The sequence below is a fragment of the Lodderomyces elongisporus genome, chromosome 1, assembly GCF_030384665.1.
Source record: "Lodderomyces elongisporus chromosome 1, complete sequence".
NCBI classification, from domain to species: domain Eukaryota; kingdom Fungi; phylum Ascomycota; class Pichiomycetes; order Serinales; family Debaryomycetaceae; genus Lodderomyces; species Lodderomyces elongisporus.
The window spans coordinates 1159115-1182639 of record NC_083673.1 but is presented as its reverse complement, the minus strand read 5'-3'; the positions used below and the strand labels follow the sequence as shown (position 1 = coordinate 1182639).

General features: G+C 36.7%; 10 protein-coding genes across 10 annotated transcripts; 3 read left to right on the top strand and 7 right to left on the bottom strand. All coding sequences in view use genetic code 12, as the record gives it.

The window, feature by feature from the left end:
• Positions 1 to 364: 364 nt before the first annotated feature.
• PVL30_000431 (uncharacterized protein) lies at positions 365 to 1555 on the top strand (the record flags this gene model as incomplete). The annotated part of the gene is made up of 1 exon (XM_001527871.2): positions 365 to 1555. One exon carries the CDS (start codon positions 365 to 367, stop codon positions 1553 to 1555), a length of 1191 nt encoding a protein of 396 aa, XP_001527921.2.
• A 659-nt stretch (positions 1556 to 2214) lies between these two features.
• On the bottom strand, positions 2215 to 2985 carry PVL30_000430 (uncharacterized protein; the record flags this gene model as incomplete). Its single annotated transcript, XM_001527870.2, has 1 exon — positions 2215 to 2985. One exon carries the CDS (start codon positions 2983 to 2985, stop codon positions 2215 to 2217), a length of 771 nt encoding a protein of 256 aa, XP_001527920.2.
• A 5124-nt stretch (positions 2986 to 8109) lies between these two features.
• On the bottom strand, positions 8110 to 8553 carry NUT2 (RNA polymerase II mediator complex subunit; the record flags this gene model as incomplete). The annotated part of the gene is made up of 1 exon (XM_001527869.1): positions 8110 to 8553. One exon carries the CDS (start codon positions 8551 to 8553, stop codon positions 8110 to 8112), a length of 444 nt encoding a protein of 147 aa, XP_001527919.2.
• Positions 8554 to 9137: 584 nt separating this feature from the next.
• On the top strand, positions 9138 to 11105 carry PVL30_000428 (uncharacterized protein; the record flags this gene model as incomplete). Its single annotated transcript, XM_001527868.2, has 1 exon — positions 9138 to 11105. The coding sequence occupies one exon, from the start codon at positions 9138 to 9140 to the stop codon at positions 11103 to 11105; it is 1968 nt and encodes a 655-aa protein (XP_001527918.2).
• An 897-nt stretch (positions 11106 to 12002) lies between these two features.
• On the top strand, positions 12003 to 12257 carry PVL30_000427 (uncharacterized protein; the record flags this gene model as incomplete). Its single annotated transcript, XM_061119166.1, has 1 exon — positions 12003 to 12257. The coding sequence occupies one exon, from the start codon at positions 12003 to 12005 to the stop codon at positions 12255 to 12257; it is 255 nt and encodes an 84-aa protein (XP_060975149.1).
• Positions 12258 to 12480: 223 nt separating this feature from the next.
• Positions 12481 to 13518, bottom strand: PVL30_000426 (uncharacterized protein; the record flags this gene model as incomplete). Its single annotated transcript, XM_001527866.1, has 1 exon — positions 12481 to 13518. The coding sequence occupies one exon, from the start codon at positions 13516 to 13518 to the stop codon at positions 12481 to 12483; it is 1038 nt and encodes a 345-aa protein (XP_001527916.2).
• A 535-nt stretch (positions 13519 to 14053) lies between these two features.
• On the bottom strand, positions 14054 to 15067 carry PVL30_000425 (uncharacterized protein; the record flags this gene model as incomplete). Its single annotated transcript, XM_001527865.1, has 1 exon — positions 14054 to 15067. The coding sequence occupies one exon, from the start codon at positions 15065 to 15067 to the stop codon at positions 14054 to 14056; it is 1014 nt and encodes a 337-aa protein (XP_001527915.1).
• Positions 15068 to 15498: 431 nt separating this feature from the next.
• Positions 15499 to 17857, bottom strand: PVL30_000424 (uncharacterized protein; the record flags this gene model as incomplete). The annotated part of the gene is made up of 2 exons (XM_001527864.2): positions 15499 to 17555; positions 17854 to 17857. The coding sequence occupies 2 exons, from the start codon at positions 17855 to 17857 to the stop codon at positions 15499 to 15501; spliced, it is 2061 nt and encodes a 686-aa protein (XP_001527914.2).
• A 370-nt stretch (positions 17858 to 18227) lies between these two features.
• On the bottom strand, positions 18228 to 20954 carry YMR1 (phosphatidylinositol-3-phosphatase ymr1; the record flags this gene model as incomplete). Its single annotated transcript, XM_061119165.1, has 2 exons — positions 18228 to 19379; positions 19569 to 20954. 2 exons carry the CDS (start codon positions 20952 to 20954, stop codon positions 18228 to 18230), a joined length of 2538 nt encoding a protein of 845 aa, XP_060975148.1.
• Positions 20955 to 21537: 583 nt separating this feature from the next.
• Positions 21538 to 23292, bottom strand: JIP5 (WD repeat-containing protein jip5; the record flags this gene model as incomplete). Its single annotated transcript, XM_001527861.2, has 1 exon — positions 21538 to 23292. One exon carries the CDS (start codon positions 23290 to 23292, stop codon positions 21538 to 21540), a length of 1755 nt encoding a protein of 584 aa, XP_001527911.2.
• Positions 23293 to 23525: the final 233 nt, after the last annotated feature.

The window sequence follows — 23525 nt, the reverse complement described above, 5'->3', positions numbered from 1 at the left end:
GGATATCTGGCAAATCAATCTTTTATATTTTGTCTTTTCACCATTGTTGTTTAACAAATCAAACACATTCTCTCTCTATGAATTTTAGTAATAATTTTTAAATATTGAACCATCAATTATAAGAACCTCTGATTACTAGTAGATATAATTCTTATTTTGTTTTGTTTTTTTAATTTTGTTAAAAAAATTAAAGAACAATCTAGTATCAATTGTTCTTGTTATGCAGATTGTTATAACAAAGAAATTTATATATTTCTGCTCAGTATGGTCTTTCTTGAGTTAAAGTGAAAAACAAAAAAAAAAAAAATTATTAAGAGTAGAGTGTATGCTCTTCACAATTGAGTACATTGCGAGAATACTACACATGATATTTAGAAGCTTATTACTTTTGAAATATATATATTTCATAATTTTTGTTGCTGCCAAAGAAGTTTATAAAGATGGTACTTACGACCAAGTACGAAATTTGAAGTTTGGTGAAACACCTGTTCACTCGTATACTTTTGCCAATATTAAACAATTTCAGTATTCAAAGTTTTGGCTGTCGCTTGCTGCAAAATCCGCGCTGCATACCAAACATAAGAATGCAAATACTTTTGATGTGACTGTGCATATAAACGAGACTAACACAACGTTGATACCAATCTGGCAAGAATTAGACAGTTTAAGAAAGAAGAGTGGGGAAGTAGTACAGTTTTATGAATTTGACCCCGGCGTTGAGTCTTTGGAATCGTTTTCAACCATTATACCAGTTTCCGGGTGTTTCACCATGCGGCGCAATAGTTATCAGACATTTGGTAATGAAAGTGGAGTAAAACTTGCAAATGTGGAGGCCGGTAAGGAAGGACAAAAAGGTAGAGAAGAAGAAGGAAAAGAAGAAGGAAAAGAAGAAGGAGAAGAAGGAGAAGAAGGAGAAGATGGAGAAGAAGGAGAAGATGGAGAAGAAGGAGAAGATGGAGAAGATGGAGAAGAAGATGGAGACGAAGGAAAAGAAGAAGGAGAAGATGAAGGAGAAGAAGAAAGAGAAGAAGAGAGAAAAGGAGTTGAAGAAAGTGAAAGTGATGATGAAGAGATTGACACGCCAAGCGCGTGTAGTATTTCCCACATTGAGGCCAGGGAAATCACACTTGATCTGCTGTTTGGACTTGCCTTTAGTCTAAAGTTGCTCACAGCAACCCTCGGCTTTGACTTTGGCATTGATGGACTTGGTGTTAGTTTTGTATTAAGCAACACCGTGACATGTCGAAGTGGTCCTGGTAAACTAACGACCGGGAATGGGACAGATTGGACGAGTGAAATCATTCAAATCCAAAAACGGTTACGATTTGTCTCTTTCCCCAACGCTCGATATCGAACTGTGGCTTGGCATAGAGCTAAAGAGGGCTGGCAAAAAGACCTGCGCGCACAAACACCTTGGAGCAAGTTGCACACTTTGTGGAAGTTCCCCAAAATGGGGTTATTGTTCTTTAATTTAAATGAAATGAAGTTTGAGAAGCTGTTTTGTGAAAGTCGCATTGAGCATTTGCAATGTCAAGCGCTTCTTAATAGAAGTTGAAAGTTGTTAATATCGAGCAAAGCCAGTCATTGGGAGATATTGTTTAGGCCATGTATTAGATAATTAAAAAAAAAATAACAAAAGGATAATCATAAAGCAAAAGATTCAATTAATATTAGGTATAAATTAGTATTATTAAAATAAACAGGAATAAAAAAAGGGAAGAAGGAAATTAGTAGAGAAGAAGAAATAAAGATACAGTTGTAGTAAACGAATTATACAAAAACAAAAAATCTATACCAACTCGAGTGTATTGAAGAAGTACCCATTTGATGATTTTTAGACACCTCTTTTTTTTTTCTCTTTTGGTTTTGGTTTTGGTTTTGTTTTTGGTTTTAATTTTTGAATTTAGTATTGTTTTCTTCTTATTCTTTTGGAGTTTGGTACACCTTTTCATTTATCTCTCATTTTATCACATACAAACACTAACACACACTTTTTTTATTCACCGCTGTGTTTTTTCTTTTTCTATCTCCTCGTTTATTTTCAATTGGAAGTTGGCGTTGGAAAGGAAGGAAGGAAGGAAGGATGGTGGGGAAGGGTCGTAAAGTTTTATATACTTACTTGTATGGCGAGCTTAAGGGGCGAAATAAAAAATTACTTGATTTTTTTTTTTTGATTTTTTTTTTGCTTATTTCACATTCTGTTCCGCTTACCTATTAGTTGGCTGAACATACGGCTGTGTACAAGACGACCAACTCTAATGCAGCAGTTCTGCCGTCTGACAAGGTTGTGTCAGTGGTAATGGTGCTTGTAGAGTAGTCACCAGCTGGGACGTTGACAAAGATGCTGGAGACATTTGGAGCAAGTGTTAATGAGCGAGTTGCGTCGTCATCATCATTGTCTTCTTCTTCTTCACCAGCGTCATCGCCACTTGATGCACTAGAAGTAGCTTCACTTGAAGCTGGTGCAGTGGTTGTTGGGGCCTGAGTTGGTGCAGATTCTGAGTTAGAGACAGATGCCGTGCTTTGTGACTCTTGTGCATCGCTAGATGGAGCTGCTGTGGCATCAGCACTACTGGTAGCTGCATCTGAGGATTCGGCTGGTACACTTGGTTGAGAAGATGGTGCAGCGGCATCAGAGGACTCATTACCATCAGTAATGGCAGATGCAGTGGCAGTTGTAGTTGCTGAGTCAGAGTCAGAGTCAGAGTCAGTTTCGGCGTCTGAACTTGTTTGTTGTGCATCGGTAGTGATTGGCACGGTGGTGGTTTCATACTCTGTAGTTGATGTTAATTGACCATTGGCGTCGGTCCAAACGTAAACAATACCGTTTATGAGAACTTCGCCTGGCACAGTTGTGGTTTGAACAACTTGAGGTGTTGATGTCACCGTGACTGTGGTCTCGTATGAGGTTGTGTCTTCGTCGGCGGCTTTCACCATCGAGTTTAATGCCAACAAAAGCAAGGGTGTTAATTTGAACGAATGCATTTTACAAGTGATAATTGATTTGTGCAGAATATGCGGAGTGGTGTGGAAACTGTATGTATGTATGTGTGTGTGTGTGTGTGGGGGATAGGAGGGAAGGAGAAAGTGAGCTCGACCTAGGGAGTTTGTTTTCTGATAATTTTTTTGTTCTTCTTTGAAGAATTAAAGTTGAATGGTTATAGACTGTAACAATTGTTGGTTGTGCAGTTTATCTATTCTAATTGTTTGGTCTTTAGACTCTAGTCTTTTCTATTTTTTTGGGGGTGGAAGTTGGTTATATAGATAAGCGATTGCAAAAAGACAAAAAGAAAAGGTAAATTTGTTTGCAAACAAGGTGGTGAAGATGAGTATTAGTGGTATCAAAAAGGTTGAATGAACTGAATTGTAAAGCTATGACCAAATAAGTTAATGGAAAATGAAAAGGAAATGGAAGAAGAAAGAAAAAAGTTCAAAAATATACTGGAAAAGTTCCATAGCCAGGCATGTGGGAAATCGTATAATTATATATACAAATACATGCAGATATATGAAAAGTGAACTATCAACACTTTCTTTCTTGCAATCCTATTTTCCTTTCCCCCCCTCCCCCCCACCTCTCCAAAATTAAAAAGATAAAAAAAAATAAAAATAAATAAATAGAGATTGAATTGGTATTATTTTCTTTGTGGTACAGGCTTTCCAGATTAGGTGAACTGTTTAGCTTTTCTTTTAACTATTATGCTTTTAACAATATGGGAACATGTTTGCCTTATGTGGTTTTTCTAGAGTATTGTATTGTATTGCTACTTCTTTTTTTGATAATTATTTACGGTTAGACAATTTGATTATTTTGATTATTTTGATTATGTTGAATGTTTTCGCATTTTGCATTTTGCATTTTGCGTTTTGTGTCGGGAGCTGAATTTGTTGATATTTTTTTTATTAAAATATTACACAAGAAGAGAACAGAGAACAGAGAACAGAGACAAAGTAAACAAAGTAAACAATACAAGAATACAATATCATTCACGAGTCTTTTAATTTTGCTTGGGAGTATAAGTGTGTAAAAGTTTGGATGGGTGAGCTACTGACTGGGCAAAGAAATTTGGTGAAAAGAGGGCTGCACAGTCCGTGAGAAATAGCTTCTCTCACTCACTCTTTTTATTTTTATTTTTATTCTTAATTCTTTTATTAAAAATTACTTGTCCTGTTCTTCTTATAATTATCATCAGAATTGGGTAAGGATTATGCTAAAAGGGGGTGGATGAGCCAGTAAATTAAAATACAAAAAAAAAAAGAAGAGAAATAGAGTGGAATGAAAAAATATGTACGTTTTGTTCTTTTTTCTTTTTCTTTGTTTATCTGCATAGTACTTTCGGGGGAACAGCTGTTGATGTTTGGTGAAGATGAAGAGGATGACATGTTGGAATCTACTATTCCTCTTGTCAATGATTCTATCTAGTTGTCTGCTTTTGATTCTTATTTTTCATTCCTTTCCTTTCCTTTCCTTTCTTTCAAATTAATTTAAGCGCTATGTTTTTCCAGTGTGCTTGCAGTGTGCTTGCAGATGGAAGCTGCGCAGATCTGGATCTTATGATTGATTGAAGTGATGGTCTGTCTTTGCAACGTACCAAAGGTTAAAACCGAAAGATTAGGACAAAGTACAAAAATATAGAAACAATAGAACCCAGCAAGATATAGAGAGAGAAAACTGTGCTGGACATAACTAGCTGATAAGTCTACATTTATGGCTTATTGAATGAGGTGACAAGAAGAATTATAGAAAAAGCAAAAAAGATTAAAAAATAATAAAAATAAAAATAAAAAAAATTAATTATTTTATTCAGGACCAGCAAAAAAAGAGCAAATAGGAAGCAACAGTACCAACTCAATTCAAAAGAGGGAAAACGTTTTAGAGTTATGGACATCTTAAAGGATAGACCCAAAGTCTGTAACCTTTTTTTTTGTTCTGTTTGCTTGTTTGTTTGTTATTACTACAGTTGCAATCAACTCCAATAAACCAACGAAAAAGAAAAGAAAAACAATTTTGGAAAACCATAACCACAACCACAATTACGACCACGTGAAGTAAATAATTTTATTTTATTTTCTTGACCTTTGGATGAAAATATGTGCACTCAAGAAAACTCACAGTTGGTACGCGTTGAAGATGAATGTTATGGTTTAAGTTATGGTTATGATTAGTATTTAGTCAAGAATTTAAGTTCTTTCTTGTTTTTTGGTGCTTGGTGCTTGTTGCTTTTCCCGTTTGCTATCTGTATTTCCATATATATATATATACATTTTTAGTATGTGTATGTGTATGTCTCTTGCTTATACAAGAGACCATTCTTTATTGAGGCTTTGGGTCCATCATGAAAGGTCTTACTTTTGGTTGTGGTTGTTGTTGTTGCTGTTGTTGTGGTTTGGGTTCTGGTTTGTGTCAACTTTGAGAATCAAAATAAAAAGAGACACAAAACCAAAAACAGATCGTAACCAGCAGTGCATCATCTCACATCGCCAACTGAAAGGAAGAAAAGAAAATAAAAATTAAAATAAAAAATTCATCACCATCAACAATGCTTTTCACTTCTCAACAAATAGCACAACAATGCATTACAATAAAACTACGACCTATTGCTATGGTTTACGAGCTATCACTCTTTCCTTTTTCATTTTTTAATTTATTTGCTTCCTTTAGTGTTAGTGTTTGTTTGTTTGTTTGTTTTTCCCTTTTCTCCTTTTTCTGTGATATCTACTAGCAGTGTGCAAAATCGCTAGCTATATTTTATAAACACTTCTACACTTGTTCTCATATCAGATAACATTTACTTATACCTTTCTTTACTTTGTTTTTCGAAGTCCTATATTCACTGAATTAAGAGTTAAGGCTTCCTTTCTTTTCTTTCCCATCTCTTTTCTTTTATAATTTTTTTTGTGAAAGGTATATACCTTGGTGAGCAACTGTAAACACCACTACAACCCAAGCCAAACTTCCTACTCAAATTGTGTTCTCCTTCTTTTTTTTAAAAAAAAAAACATCACCAGAAAAGATTACAGAAGCCTTTTGCAATTGAACGCGTATTCCGCATTGAGACAAAATGAAATTTACACAAAAAGCACAAAGCTTTCTATGAGTTCAAAGTGCGGAATACCTTTACCATTTGGAGAATTATCACCATCACCCATCACCCATCACCACAACTACAACTACACACAACGCAACCAGAACCATAACAACTATTATTACACTGACAACTACGAACAACAACAATTATATTCCACATTCTGCTCTTTTTTTTTTTCTAATTCTTAAATTTTTATTGGCACATTGCTTTTAAATGTAACTGCACAAACTTCTATCTCATTGTTGTTACCAAATATATTCTCTCCATCTCTCTCGCATAGCAAGTGGTACATTCAAACAAGCAACGCGTTTCTTTATCTTGTACATCTTGTTCATCTTGCTCATCATCTTCACTTACTACATATCCGTTAACGCACTCCCACTGATATCCGTTACAAGCAGTGAAATTTGTTGTTCTATTCTTTTCTTTCCAATGCATATTGCAACTAAGCATCATAAGCTTTCAATGATCGACGGCCACGTCATATATTTTGAAAGAACATTTTCTTTTCCTTTTTACTTTTATCAGATTCCATTGAATAGAAAAAAATTACTCAATAGTTGATAGAATTTACCCTATTTCCTATTGTTTTTGTCTCACCAAACACCACACCCTAACCGGGTGAACACCAACAAGTATACATTTTTATACTTTTGTAACATGTAAATATTTATTTATCATGGAAAAAAAAATAGTGACATGGTTACAGTGACAAATACGTTACTACTACTGCCAACACCACCACCACTTTTATCTGCAAAGAAACTGCGACAAATTACAAAACTTAGAGCCACACATCCAGCCAACTATTCTACCAGCCATGTGTCTAATAAGCCCACACCCTACAAGAACAATTTAAAAATTGCCTCTCAACAATTACTTTCACATGTCAAGAAACCTCGCTAGCTTCTAATGGCGGATAATTATTCTGCCTGCCTTCTTGTCTGCCATCTCAGTCTTTTCTTTTTCTTAATTTTGTACTTTCTGTAATTTTTAAATTTTGTGTTTCTACCAGACTAGAGTTTGTGCGCACCAAAATCACCATACATCAAACCATCAAAATCAGTTTATCGAGCCAGCCTTCTCCATACCTCTTTTGACACATTTCTTAAAATGATCAATAAAACGCTTGAAAATGCGATGACAGATAGTTTGTTAAACGTCTATTATGCACAAAAAAGAAAAAGAAAAAACTGAAAAGCAATTGGAAAAAAAAAACAAAAAAAGAACAAAAAAAGAAACAAAGACGGAAATGTTCCAAAAAGAAGTAGTCGTCTACATTGTTTGCATTACGAAACGAACGAAGAAAAGAAAGAACAAAAGAAAGAACAAAAGAGAGAAAGGAAAAACTGCTTTTGAGTTTCGGCTAGATTACGAACAAGTAAATAACATCTTTTTTTTTTGGCTCAACGTAGCTGATTCAAGAAGCTTATTGTTAACACGACAATATACATGACTTCATTGACTCCAAATGCTATCTATATATATATATATACTTATCAGTAGATGCATCAACAAAAAATTGGAATTTCCTCCTATCAAGTGAGGGAGGGGGACTGGTAATAACAAGAAACCAACGATGAACAATCAAACAGATTTCTCATTATGACTCCCATTTGAATTACCTGTCCCCAAATGTCAACCATGTAGCAGAGTTTGAATTGTAGAATTGGTGGAAGGAAGACAGGGAGGTAGAATACACACATTATAAAGTCAGCGAGCTTGCGGTGATGCCAAAACAACAACCTCACACAGGAATTTCTCAAACACCCAAATGAAATTATTGTAAACACCACAAACATCTTGGTGTGGACACTGGTAATATAAACAGTCCATATGTTCAACCTAACAAACTTGAGTGTTTGTGATTTACCTTTGTAAAGCTATAACACGCAGATGTCTCAAACAATCAAGCTAAAAAGCACTTTAGTCCCGAAATCAAAACTCAAAACTCCAAAAAAAAAAAATATTGAAAAAACAAAAACAGACAAGCAAGCAAAGATCCAACATTGCCAATATATTACCCAGAGGTTCTGGTCTTGACATTTTCAACACCCTTTTCCAACCTTGGGAATTCGGTTTGTAACTTATCACCAAGCACTTCTTGCAATTTTGCAAAACCTTGCATTTTACCTTTCAATCTGGCATTCAGCTTCGCTGAAACCTCAACAAACTCTCTAGTATAAATATCGGGGTTTCTTCCATCTTCAACATACGAAATAACATCAATAGGGATCTTGTAATCTTCAATCAGCTTAGGATCGACGTTCGAGAGATGTTTAAGCTGTCGTGTCAACTGTTGCATCTTGGACGAGAGAGCCGCGTTGGACTGAGGCGTACCCTGATTATCATGGACTAAAATTCCAACCTCAATGAATGACTCAATTATATTCGAGATCTGATCGGCAATCTCTATCAACTCTTTACTACTGTTATCATTAGGCACTAGTTGTGTTGTGGTCATTCTTGCAATGTCTCTTGTTATTGCTTATGAATACGACTGATTGATTAACACTGCTTTTTTAAGTGACAACAAGTTTAGAAGAATCTAGCGAATTTAGTGTATGTTAATTTTGGGCAGTCGCAATCAAGAATCTCACCCTGTTTCTTTCCCCCTGGTGTGTGTGACTCTAATTCCTTTTGATCTTTTGATTTTGATTTTGATTTTGATTTTGATTTTGATTAATTTTTTTAGTTTTCACTTCTTCCTACTCCTCCTCCTCTATTATTCTTACATTGGTGAATCTAAAACTTTTGTAACCCAAAAAGAAAAAAAAAAAAAGAATGAAAACAAAAACGAAAAAGGTAGCTTCTTAGACAACCAAATAGAACAGTGACAAATTGCAGCCTTTATTCTCTTGGAACGATAGGTATATCTATACATACATATATACACCATTGGATATAGAACATCACACAGTCTTTGCGAGAAAAACCAGTGCTCTTGTTGGAAGGGACCAAGATTCAAATATACTCTTTGACTTTACTTTATTATAGTGTTTTTTTTCTTGTTGTTTTTTTTGCAGTTAAACACATCACATTTCCATAATGTTTGTCAAGCTAAAATATAATCGAGCTAAATATGCAATGGCAAGAAGCCAGAATCCAGATATTTTCAGACCATTCCAATTCCCCATAGAGTCTCCGCCATCTAATAGTAGTCGAAAACGAAAGCGAAAAAGTCAGCCCAAAGTGAAAAAAGAGTCAAATCAAACACCCCCACCATTAGCTCATAATGCTGAATCTTCTTTGAATGTGCAAAATTTCCAGCAAAGTAAAGATACTTTGCTGAAACTCCCCAACACACATTATCTGACCATCCCATTAGAGGAATACTCGTCAACACCATTCACTTCTAGTCAGAAACCTGCAAAACCAATCTCCAATTACCAACACCAATTCCAAATAGTTTCACCTAGTCCGCAACCAGCAATACATACTGCGAGTCCCACCCCAACCCCTTCAAATTCAGCACCAGATGTTGTACCAGGTTCAGCACAAGATTCTGCACGAGATTCTGCACGAGATTCTGCACGAGATTCTGCACCAAGTTCTGCTTCAGTTCTTGCTTCCGTTAAAGTTCCTGATACAACTCCTGCTTATACAACTTCACCGATTCTGACTCCAAAGCCTACAAAGATTGTTAAATTCAACTATAATACATCGACTAACCAGATGCAAAGATCTCAAAAGTCTTACAATCATACAATAAAGCTACCGAGTGATACGTACCAAAAATTGAATTCAACCATACTTAGCAATACCCCGTCTCCGGTAAAATCTAAGACATTATCTTCAAAGAATTTAGCACTGGAAAGTATCCGAGCATCTAATTTCCAAGGAGAGCAAAGTCCCACAGCCACGCTGCCGTCCACATTCACCAGCCCTCCTATTAACACTACTACCGCTGATACTGCCACTACCACCGCTGATACTCCCTTTTTTGCCACTTCATCAACTGATACCACTACAAAGTCACCCACAAAAGTATGGAATGATAATAACAAGGTTGATCTAGAGTCCCGAGAAAGTTCTGATGCTAATGTATATGCTGTTTTGGGAGCACAACTCATTGGTGAACAAGATCAGGAAACTATCAAGAGTCTAGAAGGACAGACTCAGAGCGAATTTCGCAACACTAGTAATACTCAATTGGGTTTTGAGTCGGATGCACAACCGAAACTCGAAAACAACACAAATTCAGAATCAACAAGACAACTACTGCTCTCAACACTGGTATCCCCATCGCCAACGGTAGTCAACCCCGATATTAATGACGTAAACAATAAGAATAATAAGAATGATAATGATGGTGGTGACGATGTTGCAGCAGGTCCAAACACAAGTACTGCTGATAACTCACCAGTGGTAACAATTAACGCACCAGTACCACAGAGACCAGTTCCGACTGTACAAGCTTCTACCGCTGACTCCAATTATTTATCGTCGAGTTCATCGCGCGCATCTCTCTCAGCTTCAACAAGCCCAACCAGTACTCCATTGCCGGTACCCTCATCAATGCACACTAGTCGACATTCGTTAGAGCCAAACTTTCAACAGACTCCTCAACAGACTCCTCAACAGACCCCAAAGCCTACATCGGAACATACATTGGAATCTACATCGGAATTTTCACCGCAGTTACGTCCTAAATCCTCAACTCCATCGTGTGAGAATGCATTGGATGAGATGTTCAAATACTCTGGCTTTATCAAGGAAGCAGTTGGAGCTAGGAAGGGCAATTCCAATAAAAGTGGTTCTGAACGAAGCAGTAGAAATTCGGGACGAATTGGCTGCAATAAAGATTGTCAACCGTTGGTGGGAGGCACTACACCCCGTTATGATATCACAGCTCGTGGTAATGTTGGTAGAGATCAAGATCGTCTCCTGTCTTTAATGCAAATTGATGTTGATTGGCTCAAGGATACAATCACTGTTGCAAACAGATTGAGCTTCTTGAAGGATGTTTACAAGACAATTCAAAGCGTGAAAAGACAAAAGACAAAAGAGAAATAGTTTAATATTTTCATAGTTAAATAGTTAAATAGAATCTTGAGTAAGAATTAAGCAGCTAATCTTTTCTTCATGGCAATAGTCTCTAAAGTTTACTTCTTACGTGTGAAATATCTCATGCAAGTTTTATAACCCAGTTCTATTACAATTTTATTGTTCAATCAATTTTCATCCCTTTTTTTTTGTTTTGTTTTGTTTTGGGTATGTCGCAAGTAAACAACAACTTGCTGTATGTCAATCTATAATAAGGCCATGGACAAGAAAGTCCTTTCAAACGATAAATATCGAAATAGAAAGTTGAAAATTTCCAACTAAAGCTACAACTATTGTAAAGAAAAACATTGGAGAAAGGAAAAAGATGATGACGATGATGATGATGAGGATGAAAAAGGAGAATTGAATTTTTGTAAAAAATGAGAGAATATAATTGAGACATTTTGAATAAATAATCATATACATATAGACACAATGATTAGAATATTTAAGACCTGCATATAAACGAGAACAGAAAATGATAAACTCGACTACCATCAAACTCAACTTCAATAAACTGCTATAATGCAATAAATTACAAACACGCAATCTACATCAAATCCAACCAAAACATAGAGATTCAACTTTACTAAAGCATAAGATTTTACAACTGACAAGGATAAGTTTTGAAAAGGAAAACCAAAACAAAACAAAGTAAAATAAAGCAAACAAGAAAAAAAAAAGATTCCTTTGTTCAATTAATCTTTCGTTCTTTTTATCATTTTTTTGACCAATATCATTGTCTTTACAAAGCACAAGAAACATCATAGTTTATCTGGTCTTTAACAATTCACTAGAATTACCCCTCCCCCCCCCACTTTTCCCCTTTTTACCCTATTAAATTGCACAGCAGGAGAGTTATAAAATATGAAGCCGGTGGTGTCTACATTTCAAGCATACTGTTGCTTTGTCACATCTGCATTTGGCATTGCCATTCTTTCAGTCATTGGTTACTTGTTTCAAACGAATAGTGAATCGTTTATGGGATCGATAAATGACCCCGAGGATGGACCTGCTGTTGCCAAAACTGTGTTTGGTGCTGTATTTGTGTATATGGCTTTCTTTGTTTTTTGTGGGTTGCAGATATTGTTGATCAAGAGACAGTCGAGGATCCAATTATGATGAAAAAACACTAGAAGTGAATGCACAAACTGATACTTATTCTAATACATATATATATATATATATATGTTTGTTTGTTTATTCTGAGAGGTAGAGTAATATAAAGCTAATAAAAAAAACACATTGAGCTGGACCAGGTGTCTGCTCCGACATTTACCATCACTAAACCATACTATGCATGTAAAATACCTTTCTTTGATAACTTTAGTCTCTATTTAACTAGCTATAGCTTGGGCACGCTCTCAATGCCTTCTTTCCAAGTATGTTCATTCCAATCACATATCTTAATAGCAAGATTTCTCGTGCTCATAACTTCATCCTTTGTGGCCCCATTATTCAATGCTCCCTTCAAGTATCCTTTTAGTTGCGGATTGGTCTCTTGAGGCACAAGACATGCCACTAACACCAACGACGTTTTCTTATCGGTGAGTATTTTGTTGTAGCCAAGCAAGTACGCATAGATGTGATTGTTGACATAATACCACAAGTCAGGGTAGGCGTTAAGCATTTGCTTTCTAATCTTTTCACTTAACAGATTGGAAAATACTGTGTTCCATAACTTTGAGCCTGAAATAAGATTGGACTTGACTTGTTTAGCATTAACCGAGTCAGTGGTGATGGAACCAACTAATGTGTTTTTAGTCATGGTAGGAGATGGCGATGGCGATGGCGATGAGGAGGAAGTACTTGAGGCGGTGTGACCTGTACCATTTTCATTAGTCAATTTCTGCTCACCATTTGTAACTATATTAATTTCAAGACCTCTTTTATTTGAATCGTCAACAAGCCGACTGGGTGTTGCTGATTTTAATATAGTTAACGCATTGATTACCTTGGGCAAACCAACCATGGACGCTAGTTTTAAGCTCACTTCTTTCATTTGATCAACAATCAACTGTTGCTTTCTTCGCACGTCTTCGCCATTGGTGTATTTGAATGTTAAAGGAATCTTTTTATAGTACGTATAGGGAATCAAAATATCTGGTAATTTGACACCGGTGGGATACATCTTCACGCACCGTTGGCTGGACAATATCGAATCTTCTGCAAGTTTAAGCATGTATTCATTTTGCACAATCATTTCCTCGTCGCTGCAAAAGTCGAGCAACTGCTGTCTCAAAGCAAAGTGGAGGATAGCTGGTATATCATCAGTCAAGTTCAACTCGAGCAATGTCGCGGTAGCCATTAAAAACCATGTATCATGAAGATCGGGGTAGTGATATGCTAATCGGAGCAATCTCTCCGGTGTGAGAACAGTCATTTCACGATGTTTTGTGTATAAAGTAGTAAAGAATATAGCACAATTCAAAATAAGGTAAAGCTTGTATAACTTGTCCACAGTTGTATAGTTGAAATCAGCTATCGTCTAAACAGATTGTGCACTACTATCGTGAAGCCTCGGTCCTTTGTTCAAACACAGTGTATGTGTGTCTGATATTTATGGGGTAGAAGTCTCTACTTTTGTGATTTGTGTGAATTTGTACACGAATTTCTTATTCTCATTTTTAATTTTAAATTTAATTTTTTTTTTAGAAAAACCAAAAAAAAAAAAAATCACAAATCAAAATTCAAAAAAAGGAAGAAAAGAGGAATCCGGGGTAACCGTTGAAACAGAAACCAATGATTGGTAAATATTTAAAGGCATAAAGCCAACACCAACTTATATAAGTATTTTCATGTTGTTTTTATTTTGCTTTGTTTTTTTTTTTAAAAAAAAAGAGAATAATATACGTAATTTATCTTAAAACCACTAATGTGTTAGTGACCAAATCTCTATATTCCCCATTAACTAGCTGCTACAATTTAGCTACGCCTTCTTTACCATTCTTCCATTTTACACCACCGCTCCAATCACATATACTAAACACTAGATTTCGAACATCCTCCAACTCTTCCTTTGTAGCACCATTATTAACTGCGCCTTTTAAATGTCCTTTCAACTGAGGGTTCACATCCTGTGGTATTAAGCAAGCAACCACGCAAAGCGATGTTTCCTTTGCAGAGATAATCTTTGTAAAGCTAAGCAAAGGTGCATACACGTGGAGGTAAGCAAACTCCCATAAGTCGGGATATGCCGTTGCCATTTGGTTCTTAACTCTTGCGCTTATTTTTCCATAGACTTTTTGCCAAAAGCTTGAGCCCCTAGCCAAGTCCTGTACTATTTGTTGTCTATTGATAGATGCCTCAGATACTGGGCCATTGATTGTGTCTTCTGAGTTATCTTCAAAGCTCGTGCCGCACGCATCTTCACTGATAATGGATGCCGATGGCATATATCCTGGTCTAACAATGCATGGTCTTTCTGGGTATACACCAGGTTTAAGATTTGAGGGTGTCACAGTTTTCAATATCATCAATGCATTGATTGCTTTGGGTAACCCACTAAGAGCAATACTTTTCAAAATAACTTCTCTAAATCGCGAAGTCAACTCATCCTGCATGTGATGTATATCTTCGTTTTTGGAAAACTTGAATGCAAGTGGAAGTTCTTCATAATAGCCATGAGGAATTAAAACGTCAGGAAGATTAACACCAACAGCTGAGAGATCCTGGTACTTTTTTGCCGAATTAATTGAGTCCTGCGCAAGCCTTATAAGGTGATAGTCTGTAAGCAAACTAGATGATGAAGTGCCTGTGGGGGAGGGGTCTTCAAGTAATTGCTGACGTAATGCAAAATGGTAGACTTTGGGGATCTCCTGTGGCTGGTTAACAACCGTCAAGCAAGCAGTAGCAATGAGGTACCAGGTTGCTTTGAGGTGTGGATATTTATATGCAAGGCTAACTAATCTTTCTGCTGTTAAGATGCTCATGATGAATGATGGAAATAGGTGGGACGGGAGGAAGGAAGGGAAAAGTAAAGTAAAGAACAAAGAATATAAAGGCAAGGATGAAAAAAAAAATTATTATTTTTAAAGTGTGAGTTGTTCACGATGGATGGTTTGATATATGAAGTGTTGAAGAAAAACGGATGTGTGGATTTTGATTCCTGACTCCACTTTTCCAAAGCAAAAAAAAAAAAATACAGAATCATGATGTATGTATAATAACGAGACGTTAAAAAAAAGTGCTTGTGTGTGGGGGAGAGAAAGAGAATGAGTGAGAGAGTGAGAGAGAGTGAGAGAAGAAAAAATATCAGCGACAAGACAAAAATGAGAGCTAGAGTACTATTTATAGACAAATAGATCGATTGTAAGACTTACCTGTATACAAAAGTTAAACCATCATTTATCATCCCTATACTCTATTTATCATTTCTAATACTTGATCGTATCCAGGACTTGCCTATACTATCCTTTAATCTTTTGCCTTGCTCGCTGTTCCATGGTCCCATAGCCCAAAAATGCAGTAAACTGCTGAACACGGGCGCAATCTTTGAGTTAAACAACCGAAACGGAATCGTTTGATTCAGAGAATATTGTCTCGGCAAAGTATCACTAATCTCTTTTGTAATTTCACTTACAGACTTTTCTTCCAACAACTGTTTGAGTCGTATCAGATCTTCCATTTTGGAGTTTTGTTGACGGTTAATATAATCCTCTTTCTTGCTTAATACATTCTCCCATGGTCGCATCGAATCGTCTATAGGGACCCAACGACTTTGTTTTCTCCAAATATCAGAACCAACCATTTCCCTGATTCTTGACACAGCTCGCTTAAAGGCAAACTTTTCATCGTCTCCGGTAAAAACTTTAATATTTGCATAATTGCTTTTTCTTGCTACACCTTCTCTATAATTTTTTTCCTCGCTGTAAAACTCGGTATTCTCTTGATCATATGAGGCAATATTAGGCCTATATGGATTCTCCATAGCAATGGCAGTTTTGGCAAACATTTCTTCATCTTGAACTTCTAACCTATCCTCGTTCCCTTCAAATTTGAGATGGATCTTTAAGTACTCAATGAATTTATCATCCTCAACTTTTAATGCGTCGGGAAAGAATAAGTAGTCAACATCAACTTGGGACCTCATAAAAAACTGACATCGCGCTTCATATATGGCATCAAGCAAAGTGATAAACCTCCGTGCCTCGTTCTTCATTTTCGTCGTCATAATTGGTACATTGTCAAGAATGATTGTTCTGTACTTGGACGCAATGGTGATGTAATCGGATGCCGAGGTTAAACCTTGACATATCTCTTCAAACTCCAAATAACATATAGTGTCGTTGTGGAAGGTGAGTGGGATATGAGTATCTCGATTGTAAACCGTAACTTTTGATGGCCGACCTAGTTCCTTTATAGGTTTGGACATCTCCAGTGAATTTGGTGATATACCCAAGGCTTTAGTTTTGATCATTGTGTCCCATTCTTTCTCTTCGTTTGCATTATCCTTTTTCACCACCAAATATGGTTCCTGTGTAGATTCGCTAGCAAAATATGTACGATAATCTTTTCCCGACTTCATGTCAATAGAATTACATCTTGAATTCAAAATTCCCACAAAGCTTTTGAATTTGAGCTTGTGGAATTGTGTAGAGTAAAGCTCTTCGGGGAGTTTATTGGAAGTAGCAACCAATACCCCACCCAACTTGAAATAGAATGTAAACAAAATCTTGATTATATTGGCGCTTGCAATATCAGGTAGCACAAACTCATCAAGCATCAAAATCGTATTTTTCTGTATCATCTTTTGTGCAACTTCATATAAAATAAACTCATTCTCCATTGTATATTTAGAGCTATGTTTCTGGTCTAACGAATATTTATCCATTGTTCTGGATCGGTGTTGTTGGATTGTGTGCATTTCATTAAACACCCAAAGGATAAAATTGTTATAATGCCATCGCATTTTGGACTTGTGCGGTAACGACGAAGCAAATATATCCATCAACAAGGACTTCCCGGACCCTACATCGCCATTGATTAATAGTCCTTGCGGTGATGCGAAATTGCGCAACTCTTCTTCATCAGTCATAAATCTAATCATTGACTTTCTCTCCTTTTCTGGTGATTTTCTCAAGTACCGTAGGGGCAGTTTGGCATAACGGTCATGCTCTATTTGTCTCATTTCGATATCTCGTAAGATGAGACTCAATCTAATAGACAATTCCTCTGGCGGTGTATAGTCAATGACTCGGTGGTATAGTTTTTGAAACTCTTTCATGACGCGAAGCTGAGACTCGTCTTTTTCCAAAAGTCCCAGCAGAATATAGTTTTGGTAGATCACATATGGGTCAGTGATTGCAACGGATGTGCTGTTGGGCAGATGTTTAGGAAAATTTTCTTTATTTGTGGCAGTAAGTGCATGTGATTGTGGGTAAAGGGGAAGTCTACCATCAACTCCTTGAGTGCCACTTCCTAATATTGCTATAGAATAACAGCCACGTTGAAGGAATACTACATTCCAAAGTGTTGGAACTCTCATTGCAATATCAAGTTGGCGAAAATTCAATTTGACCCAAAAGTAAGAAGAAGAAGAAGAAGAAGAAGAAGAAGAAGAAGAAGAAGAAGAAGAAAGGAAAAAGGAAAAAGGAAAAAGGCAAAAGGCAAAAGGCAAAAAGAATGTGTATCTTATTCTGGTTGTAATAGCTATTTTTTGCTCCTCATTTTTATTTTTTTTGTAGCTTTCCGCTTTCTCTCTTGATTTTTCGTTTACCCATTTGATTTCAGTAATCTCTCTCTTTTATCTATTTGATCTACATTACACAAAAAAAATAACACAAGTTTTAGCAGAACGCTTCGTTGACATTATCGACATCGGAATATTCATGTACAAAAGAGCCAAAAAAAAAATGAAAACGAAAATGATAATGAAAAAGAAAAAGAACAAATAAATAAGTAAATAAATAAATAAAGCACAACAATAGCTATAACAAGAGATCACCTGACTACTTGACAAAATGGAAACATGAACTAAGCTTTATGGAGCTATTAAGCCAAAAAAAAAAAATAATACAAAGACGCAAATGTAGTATATTTTTGTTAATTTTTGTTTATTCTTGTTTATGTTTGTTTATTATAATTTCATTTTCATTTTGTTGCCATTCGAGCAAATTTACGTTCCAATGAATTTGATAGCCCATTCATCTCTTCATCGGTGCGACCATATAATTCAAACCACCACTTGACGTCGGCAGAATTAAAAAACACTACTCCGTTATTCTCACTATTATTGTTAACGACGTCGCTATCCTCGCCATCAACTGCGAATTCGCCAATCTTTGCTTGTATTTGTGCTTGTGTCAGCTGGTTACCTGCATATAAAGGGTTTTTAAACTCTTGCGGTCTTGAGTTGAAGTAGTCCCAAACTGAAACTGTAGACTCATCAACTTTATAAACTTGCCTCATTTCCCTCTCCGAGTCGCACAAAAACGACCCATATTGGCACGAATAATAATGGTAAAGCAACCTCTTCAAAAAACGTGAATTAAATTCAAAACAACTGGGCTTTTGGCGGTATATCTGATAGATGCAATCAAGGAATTGATGGAAAACTGGTGACCTTTCGCTACTGCCACTATATGTGCTTGATGAAAAAGATATACTCGACAGCGTCTTGTTTGAAGCCAGATCCTTAATAAAGGAATCACCAAACTCGTCTACTGGAAAATTTGACAATCCATTTTGTGCCGTGTTCTTCAAATCGCGAGCTGCTTTGGCTGCTTTTTGGAAAAACGATGACACGCTAGCAGCTGCATTACTAGAAAAGTCGGCGAGTGGTTTACTGTCCAACATTGTGGAATTTTCAGGTAGCAACTGTGTTTCCAACAATGATTGACCCCCAGTCACCGATTCAGATTGTTCCAATTCGGTATGGTTTGTATTAGTAGTACTAGTAGGAGTAGTAGTACTAGTACTAGTATTGGCGGAGTTGGGACCAGGGTACGTGTACTTTTCCTTTTTTGTAACAGCGCCTATGCAGCCACCATGATCAGCCCTTGTTTTAAACTTGAAACCAAAACTACCCCATTCCTTCTCAATAAGAATCATAAACCCCCTTGTTGTTCTATAATACGGGTCAAGGCATAGTTGCGCTAGTGCAGATACTTGTGAAGTCCTATCCCAACCATCAGAACAATGAATAATCACATTTGTGTTGTTTAAATGAATGGATTTGATTATTCGATCAACCGATTGAAGGATAATGGAAAGTCTATGCAACCACTGGGTCTTTGTTAATGCCTGTTGAAGCGCAGTCGAGGATGAACCATTTAGTTGCTTCATCAGCCGGTGTTTAAGTTGCTGCTGTTTTTCTCTTTGTTTTTGTTCTTTTTCTGTTTCTGTTTCTGTTTCTTTTTCTCTTTCTTTTTCTTTTTCTTCTTTTTTTTCATTTTCTTTTTCTATTTGGTCATCTTCATGTTGTGAGGACACCTTTGACGATTGATTTTGTGCCGGCAATAGCGACGCTTGAGGCGGCAGATATTTATCAAGATCATTAAGTATCGTAGTCAACTTATTCAAAGAGTCTCGTACAACATGGATATTATCAATGTTACAAAATATTTTATCCACTTGCCTAACATGTCGCGTGGTATTTAATGAGTTACCATTTCCATGTCCATTGTCTTTGCTATACGCATCGCTATGCAATTTTTTGTTTCTGTAATTGTCGACATTTTCGGTACCAGCTCCCAAGGCATGTTGAGCCATCGCGTTGGTGATTGGTCGAAGGTCAACAAGCAAATTACGTTGTGGCTGTTGCGACTGGTACTCGACATCACTATCGCTGTCCCTATCATTATTCTCACTATCCTCAGCTGTTGCTGCGATTCTTGAGTTTCTCTCCAACTCTTGCGAGTGGAAAATCTCTCCAATTAACTTCTCGTCTTGTATAGATCGGTTCTGCAAATTGAGACCAACCAAAGGTTGCGCACATCGAGCAATAACATTCCCGTTAACATTACCCTTGTGTTTGTACACCACGGCAGGAATTCTTTGCTTTGATCTAAACTTCCCAGCATGTTTCAAGACATTATCGGATATTGACCCGGGAACAATCATATACCGCGGATACGAAGGACAAAATTTGTAATCTTCATTAATGTTTGTCACCTGCCAGAACTTTCCATCTTTGGGTAGAAGTCCTAGCCTGTCGTATTCTTCAAAAGGGTCATACAAGTCCCAACCTTTCACTGGTAGGTTTTGTTCAATACTATTAGGCACGTACGAGTACGCATAGAACAGTTTGAGGCTATTGTTGTTGTTGTTGTTGTTGTTGTTGTTATTGTTGTTGCTGTTTTCAACCTTGCTCCTCGTGATCAATGAGCTCATCTTATTAAACACCTCACAGCATATCAAGTCATTTTTGAAATCAAAAGAAAAGTATGTAAAGTCCTTACATTGCAATCTAATATGCGAAGCACTATAATTGTCAAACCCTTCAAATTTCGGGGCTGTAGAGCCTATACTTTTCCGCAACGAGTTTGACGACGAATGACGGTCGTTACTATCATTAGATGGGTTGTTATTCAACCAAGTAGATCCGCGAGCTTTCGATATTCGTTCAATTATTGGATAGCATATCCAGATCTCTTTTTGTGGTGGAGGCTTTTGAGCCACTATTGATGATGGTGTGGCAGAAGTATTAGAATTAGTTGCTGTATTAGTACTAGTACTAGTATTTGTACTAGTATTTGTATCGGTAGTGGGCGATTGAAAAGTGAATACCAAGTGATACGACGATAAAATGAGTGTTCCCAAAATATGCAGCCCCCGTCGATTCAACACAACATTGTTGACTGTAAACACTTTCTCCATATCAATGACGGCAATAAGTCGATACCTGTAATATCAATCTCTGAGATAATTTATATAAATAAAAGTGTCTATAAGTAGGTCTTAATGTAAGTGATGCTTTGTGCTTTGTTCTAAACCCAGGACCCAGACTTTATAAAGAATTTTGCTGTATTTGTCGGATAGTGATGGAGAATTGTGGAGAGAAGAAAAGGAAAAAAATAATAAAAAAAATAAAAAAAAAAAAGTAAATACTGATAAGACTGCGCAACCTAAACTAAGCACTAGACGAAGCCAAGCACAACTTTGGTACTTCCTCGCATCAGAGATACATTGATAAGATTGTGATACAGATATAGTTTCGAAAATTGACAATATATATCTCGAAGAGTAATATGAAAGTAGAGCTCGGGTTTAAACAGTGTAAAGATAAAATAAAAATAAATGAAAAAAATTCAGAAAATATATAATAAATTGAGGAAAAAAAAGAAAAATCAGAAATTCTAAAGTAAATGCAAAGTCAATATATATATTAGCTTTTTAAATATCATTCGTATATAGAAAATGTAATCCATCTAATTGAATCCTTCATATCTGTATAGTTATCTTATAATCCCTCAAACTTCCTGATTCCATGCTCATGTTTTTGCATATTCCTCAATTGCTTTGCAGTAACTTTCTTCTCCTTTACTTTTTGTTTCTTAAATTGGGGCACCTCTTCTGCCTTTTCTTGTTCCTGCAAACTCTTGTTATTGTCATCTCCATCATCTTCTTTCTTTGATGGTTTAGTCAACTTATTGATATCTATCAGTTTCTTTTTTGGTTTGGTAATGACCTCGGAGAAATCTCTTCTCTTTCGTTTGAATGGTAGAATATATTCTGATTTCGTATTATCTTTATTTTCCTCATTTCTTGTACTTCCATCTGTTCCAACTGGAATATCTTCATCCTCTACATCTTCCCATTGCTCTTTGTCCAGTAATTCTTCACCATCGTCATTATTCTCAGAATCAAAATCCACAGAAGATATATCTGAAAAACTTTCCTCATCGCTACCACTATCAGTTCCACTGACACTATCTTCTTCTTCTTCTTCCTCCTCTTCCTCCTCCTCCTCCTCTTCTTGGTCATCTGAATACCTGTTTGACCAAATCTTCAAACTATCCATACCAGCAGAGATCAACCTATAATCATAATCAATGTCCAATACGCCAACCTCATCAACTGCGCCTGATTTACCACGTGCTACAGAATGTAACCTCGTCTCTACCACTCTACCTCTCTTGTAATTTACACGATGTAAAAGCCCCTCGCTGTCACCGCACCATACTGAACTTGCCATTCCATTCTCATCGTCATTGTTCATGGTTGGTACGATCGCGTCAATGGATGCGGTCTTGTTCACTTTAATCCTTGTCAATTGATCGGCTAATTTGTTTTTAGAATTCTTCCAAATGGTGATTATACCTTCGCCGTGACTCACCAATACCGTATCGTTCTTGTTTTCGCTCAATTCATCCGTAGTGTATGACATTGCTAATAATTCGTCTTCTTGGTCATCAGATTGGGTAATAATTCCCTTTCGTATATCAATGTGTGATAAGGTTGTTGAGCCCAAAGTGAGGTAGTGATATGGTGATACTGCAGGCATGCTAAGAATATGGTTGATAGAGTCATCGTGTGCCAGTTCGACTTTGAATTTGATTTTGTTTGTTCCGCCCAAGTTTGACGAATCATAGACCAAAACATGGCCGTCCTCGGTTCCAGACAAGAGGAACGGATGTGTAGTTGAATGACACAATTTGGTTAGTTTGTCCTTTGCGCTTGAATAATCAGCAACCACATCTACTTTCCCCACGACTTTACCTGTCTCTGTGGCAGCCTTCTTGATGATATTGTCGGTACCACAAGTATACAAGTAGTCTCCAAGGCAATCGGTCCTAGGGTCAAAAATTGCATGTCGACATGATCCCTTGTGCCTTTTTGTTTTCCAATTTGTCTGGACATTGACCAGGTCTTCGCCTTTGCTGGGCACATCCTTGATATCATTGAATGTCGTCCACCATTTACTCTTCAGTTGCGATACCGATTTGTTCACGTGTGTGATTGTTCCAGCCTCGTAAGCCTTTTGCTGGCGTTCAATGGCTTTTTCTCTATTCACTTGTTCAAGTTCCTCTAGCTTTTCGCCATTATATGAATTGCAATAGAGATGACCTGTGGCAAAACCCGAGATGAGCAATGGCTTTGTGGGATGAGCCGCAGTAGTGAATAACGGGTCAGTGAAGTTGAGTTCCAAAATAGGAGCTACCGACGATTCTAATACGTGAGCAGCATTGGAAGAATTATTCTTTTTTTTACCCATAATTCGTAAGTGGATAATAGTAAGAGAGGTTGAGGTTATAAAGATGATAATCGGATTTGAAGCCAGTTGATGAGCATTGGCTAAATTTCGAGATGGTTCTCAAAACGCGATTTTCGCACTCATTTTAATTTTTTTTCTATTATTTTGTTTTTGAATTTTTGAATTCTTTTTTTTTTTCCTTTTTTTATTTTCATTCGTACCTATATGAGTGAGTGCGATGGTGTGTGTGTGTC